General features: G+C 45.4%; 1 protein-coding gene across 2 annotated transcripts in view; it reads right to left on the reverse strand.

The window, feature by feature from the left end:
- Positions 1-10,000, reverse strand: part of LOC143294378 (putative transporter YutK) — a 53,686-nt gene that overhangs the window by 23,434 nt on the left and 20,252 nt on the right. For both annotated transcript variants that reach the window (XM_076605847.1, XM_076605849.1), the window contains exon 2: positions 1,295-1,770. In XM_076605847.1, the coding sequence (XP_076461962.1) occupies positions 1,295-1,770 (476 nt within the window). The remainder of the gene's footprint in view (positions 1-1,294; positions 1,771-10,000) is intronic.

Genomic DNA, 10,000 nt, shown 5'->3' on the forward strand with positions numbered 1-10,000 from the left:
ACGTCGTCTGCTGTAGCTTGTGCGTGAGGCAAGTTTTGGAGCAAGCATAGAGCGCTTGGTCACACTAAAATGGTCTGTTTGTTTAGGTAACTAACACACAATTAGCAATTTATGTGGTGGCTGGGACTGAACTGAAAACGCGATGACTTCTGTCCATCGCTGTTGTCAGCTGAGACAACCGGTCCCACTGATCTTCAGCGACAAAATAATAGGCTTGTAACCCTGTAGAAAAAAAAAATCCACTGTGATAGGAAAACCAAAACACTCGCAGCCAGAAGAAGAAGAACAAGAAGAAAGACTGGCGGCGCTGAAATGAAGTTCCCTATGAAGAGCATTCCGAATTTCATACAAAGAAGTAACACAGCAATACAATACATTTCCAAACAAACGTTCGCTTCCCACATTCACACATACACACACACATACACACACACACACACACACACACACACACACGCACGCACGCACACACACGCGCGCACGCACGCACGCGCGCGCGCGCACACACACACACACACACATGTGCCACTTAGTTTGTATGTCTCTTTTTGTCACAACAGACTTCTCTATGTGAAATTCAGGCTGCTGTCCCCGGAGAGCAAGTCGTTACACCTTTATCTTTTTTTTCTCAGCCTGCAATTTCATTTGTTTTCCAATCAAGTGGATCTTCCTACAGAATTTTGTCAGGGACAGCCCTTTTGTTGCAGTGTGTTCTTTTACGCGCGCGCCGCTAAATGCATGCTGCACACGGGACCTCGGTTTATCGTCTCATCCGAATGACTAGCGTCCAGACCACCACTCGAGGTCTTGAGGAGGGGGATAAAGTACTGGCCACTACCGGTGATTCTTCTTCTTCTTCTGCGTTCACTCGTATGCACACGAGTGGGCTTTTACGTGTATGACCGTTTTTACCCCGCCATGTAGGCAGCCATACTCCGTTTTCGGGGGTGTGCATGCTGGGTATGTTCTTGTTTCCATAACCCACCAAACGCTGACATGGATTACAGGATCTTTAACGTGCGTATTTGATCTTCTGCTTGCATATACACACGAAGGGGGTTCAGGCACAAGCAGGTCTGCACATATGTTGACCTGGTAGATCATAAAAATCTCCACCCTTTAGCCACCAGGCGCCGTCACCGTGATTCGAACCCGGGACCCTCAGATTGACAGTCCAACGCTTTAACCACTCGGCTATTGCGCCCGTCGCTACCGGTGATTCGAACCAGTGCGCTCAGATTCTCTCGCTTCCTAAGCGGACGCGTTACCACCTCTAGGCCATCACTCCACTTACCATCGCACGACCTTTCTCAGCATCGCACCCTTCCTGCCCTCCCAGTCCCAAAGCGAGCCGCAGCAGGACAGGTTACAGGGACACTTGATGAACCGTTTCACAAGGTAGTTGGCCAACCACAGCAACCCCAGCACTGTGCCCACCAGCAGACGCACTGAGGGCTCGCTCCCAAACTCGTGGTACATGCAGTAACTGAAATAAGCCATGTAAGCCAGGAAGAGCACAACCAGCACAACCGTCCTCATGACCCTCCAGTTGCTGTGCGCTAACTCCCGGACGAAGCGGTTCAGACGATACATGAAGCAGTGGGAACGGCGCGAAGAAGGGGCAACAGCAACAGCAACAGCAACAGCTCCCTCCTCCTCTTTGTTCTCATCGCCGACTGTGGTGTCTGCTGTATCTTCTTGCGGAGGGACCCTTTGGAAGTCGGTGAGATCGATCGTGACGACTGGGCTGTATCCGTTTTTGTTGTCAGTCTGAAATGACACGGGGAGTAGGAGGTTTATAAAAAAAAGAAAATAATAATAATAATAATAATAATATGTCACAAAACAGTTGTGCATTGTCGTCTAATACAAGGCATAAAGTTATCATTTTGATAATAAATCAATCGAAATTTTACTGGTTCCAGTTCTAGATTTTTAGTGTCTTCCTATGTATCTCTTATTCATCTGTGTGCAAGGTGACGCGATGCGATGAGCAGCATTGGTTTGAAATTGTATGCTTTTTGTCGCTTTTTTATGGAAACTATAAAGTTAACAATAAATACACATGAAATAGTTAAAACTTTTTTTCTTTTTTTTTTTACATTCATTTGCTTATGTATCATCAGTTTTACAATCATTTAACTGTAGTTTGTTTTGATTCATCCACGCCTTAACGTCAGCAATACACCGTTGAAGTTCCCCAATGGAAGAGTCAAGATCGGGAAAAGTCGTTTCTTTGTAGAGCTGGTTATCGTCAGCAAAGGCATGGTGATTTACAGAATGGTTTTTGACAACATCGAAAAGTGGTTGAGTATAGAGAATAAACAGAACTGGTCCTAGCGCAGATCCTTGCGGAACGCCATATATAGGTGTTGATAGGAAAGACTGATGGCCATTTACCGTGACTGTTTCTGTTCTGTTTGCAAGGTAGGATTGGAACCATGACAGTGCGGAGCCAGAGATGCCAAGGGAGTATCTAAGTAGCAAGATAGCATGGTCAATGGTATCAAAAGCAGCAGAAAGATCAAGCAATGTAAGAACACAGATTTTACTATTGTCAAGGGATGTTAAAATACCATCCATGATCTTTACAAGTGCAGTTTCAGTGCTATGATGATGTCTGTATGCTGACTAGAAAGGGCTGAATACGTTGTTATGAGTCAAATGGTCACTAAGCTGGAAAAGAACGAGACGCTCTGACAATTTAGACAGAAAAGGAAGACTTGAAACAGGGCGGTTCTTCATATCGTCAGGATCAAGGGAAGGCTTCTTTTGTCTCTCTCTCTCTCTCTCTCTCTCTCTCTCTCTCTCACACACACACACACACACACACACACACACACACACACACACACACACACACGTTTGAACAGAAGCCGCAGGTGGGGAGAGTGAGATGAAGAGAGAGTGTAAAGAGAGAAACCAAACAAAGCACATGGTCCTGATATGATCCGAACAAATACACTGAAATACTGTGCAGCTCAGCTCTACCGGGTTTTAACACACACAAAAAAAAACTGACTGACAGACTGACAACAATTTTGACAGACGAAACACACCCACTACATGATGACATTAGTAGCAGTCAGACATTAGTGGCAGGTTCAGAGCTCCGCGCGCAAGAACATCTCGTTGCATTAATGTCACTCATTCCTACCACTGCCATTCGCACACACAATCAAAGCATGCAATGCACTCACTCATAGGACTGTGACAGTAATCATACCCCTTCCGCCAGCACAACCTGAACTTCACCAGCAGGAGACTGCACGGGTGAAGACATTATGCGTGCATGTGTGGGACTGAGTGACTGAGCACGGGCAAGCGATACTGTGTGTGTGTGTGTGTGTTGTGTTGTGTGTGTGACAGAGAGAGAGAGAGAGAGAGATTCGGAGTGATTTCTGTTTTTCTTTTTTTTAAATGGGTTTCATGTTTCTCAAGTTTAATGTACTGAATTTATTGGCGTGACATATGCATGTGTGAGTGCGCGCAGGTGTGTATGCATTTCACTTAATATATATATATATATATATATATATATATATATATATATATATATATATATATATATATATATATACGTTTTATCTCTTGGGGGGGCAATGTCCTGTTTTGTTTCATTATTTGCTTTCACCACTTCATTCATAATGGTTTGTTATGAAACTGAAATTATGTTGATGCATTCACCCATGTCATAAGGATCTCATGGCCAATGACATTCAAGTGTCAAAGCGAGAGGCACAGAGAGAGAGAGAAAGGGATAGAATGAGATAGGGGCAAAGAGAGAGAAAGGGAGAGAGAGAGAGAGAAAGGGGGATAAAAAGAGAGGCTGAAAGAGAATGAGGCGGAGAAAGAGACAGAGAGAGAGAGGGAGAGGCAGAAAGAGAGAGAGAGGCAGAGAGAGACAGACAGAAATGGAGAGGCAGAGAGAGAGAGATACAGAGAGAGAGGCACAGAGAGAGAGGGAGAAGGAGAGAGAGGCAGACAGAGAGGGAGAGGTAGAGAGAGAGAGATGCAGAGAGAGGGAGAGGCAGAGAGAGAGAGTCAGACAGAGAGGGAGAGGCAGAGAGAGATGCACAGAGAGAGGCAGAGAGAGAGAGGCAGAGAGAGACGGGGGAGTGGGGGGGGGGCACAGAGAGAGAGACAGAGAGAGGGGGAGGCAGAGAGAGAGACAGAGACAGACACAGAGAGAGAGAGAGGCGGCTGATAGAGAGAGAGAGGCAGAGAGAGAGAGGGAATGAGAGACGATAAACCGAGGTCCCGTGTGCAGCACGCACTTAGTGCACGTAAAAGAACCCATGGCAGGGTTGTTCCTGGCAAAATTCTGTAGAAAAATCCACTTCGTTAGGAAAAAAACAAATAAAAAACTTGCACGCAGGAAAAAATACAAAAAATGGGTGGCGCTGTAGTGTAGCGACGCGCTCTCCCTGGGGAGAGCAGCCCGAATTTTGTAGAGTTATGTCCCCTTCCTGGCGCATGCGCAGGGTTACTTAGTTACGAAAACAACCGTCAACACAAACCTTGGGAGTCTGCTCTGGCCGCTCACGGACACTACATGGTGTCAGAAGCAACTGAAGAATAGAAGAATCCTGAATAGGGAGGCTGATACGAAGAATAATACTGAGAACAAGCAACTGAAGAATAGAAGAATCCAGAAAAGAAGAAAACGATGGAATCGACGTCACGAAACGAGCCAAGGATGCAACAGAGACAGTTTTCGGCAAACGTTCCAGCACCAGACAAAATGTGCCTGGAAGGAAATTTATCACAAAACTGGAAGCGTTTCAGGAGGCAATTCGAGAATTATGCCATTGCAAGTAGACTTAACAGAGAAGAAGACCAAGAGTAATAAGTATCTGTTTTTCTTGTTGTTTTTGGACCTGATGCATGTGAAATATTTGACAATCTCAAGTTTGATGAGAAAAAATGACAAAAACGATCTAACAAAAAAAGTCATGGAAAAATTGCAAGATTTCTTTGTGGGAGACACACATGAAGCTTTTGAATCGTATAAATTTCACCTCAGAAAGCTGGAGACATCAGAGTCAATCGAAACATACATTGCAGCACTCAGAAAGCTGGCAAAAACATGCACCTTTGATAAACTTGAAGAAAGACTTATCAGGGATCAAGTGGTTGTAGGAGTAAGAGAAGAAGGTTTGAGACAAAAACTCTTGGAAGACAAACAACTGACATTAGATAAGTGCATGTCAATTGGAAGTGCATATGAAAGTTCCAAACAACAGCTGCAGTCAATGTCAGGTGAAGGAGAAACAAGGAAACAGCATGAACTCAAACCAGAGTGAAAAACGTCAACAGCAAAATTCTTCAAGAAAATGCATAAGATGTGGAAAATACCCATCACATAGTTGGCAAGAATGCCCAGCTAAGGAAGCAGAATGCAGAAAATGTAACAGGAAAGGTCATTATGCAGTCATGTGCAGAACAAAGGCGGATGTGAAATATCTTGAAGATGAAGATGGCAAAATACTTGGCACAGTCACAGAAGAATCAGCAGTGTGTGGTGCTGTGAACTGGCATGCTGATGTTCAGGTTACTACCAAGACACATAGTCATTCTGTACATTTCAGAATAGACACTGGTGCAGATTGACAGTAGTACCTGATAAGTCCTTCAAGAAGAACTTGCCACTGATTCAGAAGACTGACAAGAAATTGTTTGGGCATGGCCAGAATAAAATCAACGTGATTAGCAGAGTCCATGCTACCTTAGCAGTAGGTAAAGCATCATCAGAGCAAGAACTCTATGTTGTAGGTGATCTGAAGGAGCCACTTTTGGGGAGGCCTGCAATTGAAGCACTGAAACTGATTGAAAGGGTCAACTCTGTAGACAAAGACCATGAATACAAGCAAGAATTCCCAGAGCTGTTTACAGGCCTAGGGAGAATGAAGAATGTCTACACAATCAGACTGCAAGAAAATGCTCAACCATTTGCAATCTCAACACCCCGCAGACTACCCCTTCCCATGAAAGAAAAAGTTCAAGAAGAACTGAAGAAATTGGAGGAACAGGATATCACCCGCCCAGTGGAGACACCCACTGACTGGTGCGCACCAATCGTAGCAGTACCAAAACCAAATGGGAAAGTGCGACTGTGCATCGACTTCACAAAGCTCAATGAGAGAGTGCGTCGAGAGAACTTTCCACTACCCACAACGGATGAACTGCTAGCCCAACTGGATGGTGCCACAGTGTTCACTAAATTGGACTGCAACAGTGGATTTCACCAAATACCACTTCACCCAGACAGTCAGGAGCTAACTACCTTCATTACACCGTTCGGGCGATACTGTTACAAACGTCTGCCGTTTGGTATCATCTCGGGACCAGAGGTATTTCACCGAGAGATGATATGCATCCTCGAAGGAATACCTGGAGTCATCTGCGACATCGACGATGTTTTTGTCTTCGGGAGAAATCAGCAAGAACACAATGATCGACTGAAGCTTGTTCTACAGAAGATGAAGGAAGCTGGTGTCACACTCAATGAGTAATGCAAGTTCTCACAGGACTCAGTGAAATTCCTGGGCCACATGATCTCCAAGGAAGGAATCCAGATGGATCCGGAAAAAGTGCAAGCCATTTCCAACTTCCCAAGACCAGCAAACATATCAGAATTGTGCCGGTTCCTGGGAATGGTGAACCATGTTGGAAAATTTGCATCGCACCTGTCTGACAACAAAACCACTAAGAGATCTGCTCAAAAAAGAGACGGATTGGATTTGGGAAGAGCCACAAGAGAAAGCCTTCCAAACAGTGAAAAAGCAGCTGAGCTCAACGCCGGTGCTTGCACACTGCAGTCCACACAAGCCAACAAAAGTCTCAGTTGACGCATCATCATACGGATTAGGTGGCGTACTACTTCAGAAAGAAGAAAATGACTGGAAGCCAGTATTCTATGCCTCAAGATCTCTCACACCAACTGAACAAAGGTTCACGCAAGTGGAAAAAGAAGCCTTGGCAATGACTTGGAACTGTGAAAAATTTCAAGACTACCTGTTAGGACTGTCAAAATTCACAGTTGAAACAGACCACAAACCACTGTTGGCACTGTTGAAAACCAAGATGCTTGATGAACTGACCCCAAGGATACAGAGGTTCCACATGCGCCTGATGCAGTTTTCATACAACATGATCTATACTGCAGGAAAAAAACTGTTGACCGCAGACACGCTGTCAAGGGCTCCTGGATCTGAACCAGCTGAACAGGAAACCTTAATGGAAGACGAGACAAACGCCTTTGTCGGTGCTCTCATCGACAGCATTCCTGCAAGTGATGCAAGGCTGGAAGAGGTTAGAAAGAAGCAATGCTCTGACAAAATCTGCAGTCAAGTCATGAACTTTTGCAAATTAGATCACTGGCCTGAAACAGCGAAAAAGGACGTCAATCTGCGACAATACTGGTTTGTACGCCAAGATCTGACAGTTCAGCAAGGCTTGTTGCTGTTCCAGAGTCGTCTGGTTATACCGGCTGAGCTGCAAGAAGAAATACTACAGAGACTTCACCAAGGACATCAAGGAGTGGTGAAATGCAGGGCATTAGCTCTAAGTTGTGTGTGGTGGCCAGGACTCTCAAAGAAAATCAAAGAAGTCGTTGGTACCTGTGCAACATGTGAGAAAGAAAGAAAACTTCCACCAGAACCTCTACAGCCAACCAAGACCCCAGACTACCCATGGCAGAAGATAGTTATGGACTTGTTCGAACTGAATAGACACGCGTATCTCTACTATTCTCGGTGGATAGAGATTGTGCACCTGAAGCAGACTACATCAGTAGCTGTCATTGAACACTGCAAATCCATCTTTGCAAGATTTGGAATTCCAGAAATAGTTCTATCCGACAACGGTCCACAGTTCAACTCGCGAGAATTCCTGAAATTCTCACAGGACTACACCTTCACCCATCTGACCAGCAGTCCCTATCATACACAAGGGAACGGTGAAGCAGAAAGGGCTGTTCAAACTGTGAAAAATCTCCTGAGGAAATCTACTGATGTGAATCATGGATGGTCTGCAAACGCCACGCCAAAAAGCTGAACCACTTCCACACCACCAGCCTCAGAAAACTTCTCGGCATAAAGTGGCAAGAGAAGATCCCTGACACAGAGGTGCTCACTCGTGCAAACTTGCCCAGCATCTACACCATCTTGATGCAGGCCCAGCTGCGCTGGGCAGGCCATGTAGTTCGCATGCCAGACCACTGGCTCCCCACGAAACTGCTGTATGGCGAACTCCAACATGGCAAGCGCCCCCATGGAGGCCAAAAGAAGCACTTCAAAGACACTCTGAAAGCTTCTCTGAAGGCCTTCAACATCAGCCACGACACATGGGAGCTGAATGCAATGGACAGACCAAAGTGGCGTTCAGCTGTCCACAAAGGCGCCAAATCCTGTGAGGCCAACAGAATCGCTGCAGCAGAGCAACGCAGACAGGCCAGGAAAAGCAGTGCCAGCAAGTCCCCAACAGCCGCCACCATCCCCTGTCCACACTGCGTCAGAACCTTCCGGACGCGGATTGGCCTGAACAGTCATCTGCGCACCCACAGAGCCCAACCCACCCACCCCCAGGATGACTAGATGGTCCTCGTCGATCCCGACGGACGAACCACACAACTCCCCTTCAAAATGGCTACAGTCCTGCAGAACTGATGATGAGCCGAATACTCAGAAACTGTGCCCACAATGCCCAGTCAACACATTCCCTTCAAACCAGAAGTTGAGAAATTCAGGATGAAGGATGAACAATTCAGGAACCAGCAGAAACATTACCATGATCTGCGACACAGAGTGAAAGAAGCCCCACAACTCTCAAATGGACAACCTGTGTGGGTGAAGACTCCAACAACCAAAGAAGCAGTCGTGGTCAAAAACGTTACACCTCGGTCTGTTGTTGTTCAGACTGAACAAGGTCCTCAGCGCAGAAACCGCACTCAACTTCGTCGAAGAAGTTGGAACCAGACAGCAACGCAGCCTGCAACGCCGAGAGCGACAGCAATTCTTCCACAACAAAACCTGGAGACTCGCGTTGAAGTGAACAGTGAAGAGCTTGCTGAAGAAAGGACTACCCCACAACTCCATCAACCAGAGGAGAGGCCTAACAACCCGCCCTTGGAACTGAAGGATCAAAAGACAATATACACAAAGTCAGGACGAAAAGTGAAAACGCCTCAAAGACTTGATTTGTGAAGAACAGAAGGATAAAAAGACAATGTACACAAAGTCAGGACGAAAAGTGAATTGAGTTCAATTGTTGAAGTTTAGAGATAAGTGTTTCTGCTAAACAGGTTTTAGAAGTCGCCAAAGACTAATTGAAAAACAAACAATGCTTGTGGATGTTTAAAAGCAAAGTTAAATCTAATGCATGCTTTCTGCTAAGAAAGGGAGATGTAGAGTTATGTCCCCTTCCTGGCGCATGCGTCATGGAAGGGGACATAACTCTACAACCATGTCCGTGAGCGGCCACAGCAGAGAAATCTGTTGTGATAAAAAGAAATACAAATACAAAATACAATACAAGAACCAATGGTAAACATTCTTTCTTCTTTGGTGCTCCTCACATCTGGAACAACCTTCCTCATCATATCCGTGCATCTGATTCTATTTCTGCTTTTCGCTCATCACTAAAAACTAATTTTATTAAATAAATAAATAAACCTATCTACAAGCACTCTCAGCTTCTTTGTTCTCCAACACCACCCATGTCAGCTCACTTTGGATGTATGTAGAGTGGGAGGGGGAGAGTGTGTGGGGAGGGTGAGGAGGGGGTGGGGGTTGAGAAAGAGTGGTCATGAATGTGTTATTTAACTTGTAATATTTTTCTTTCATGTAAATCGCCCTGAGCTCTTAGACAGAAAGGGCGCTATATAAATGTACATTACTAGTAGTAATAGTAGTAGTAGTAGTTGTTGTTGTTGTAGTAAGTACCATGATCGTGTGACGTCATGCGATGCTGAACAACAGCTGCGCAAGAATGAAGACGG

The sequence above is a fragment of the Babylonia areolata genome, chromosome 19 (assembly GCF_041734735.1).
Source record: "Babylonia areolata isolate BAREFJ2019XMU chromosome 19, ASM4173473v1, whole genome shotgun sequence".
NCBI lineage: Eukaryota > Metazoa > Mollusca > Gastropoda > Neogastropoda > Buccinidae > Babylonia > Babylonia areolata.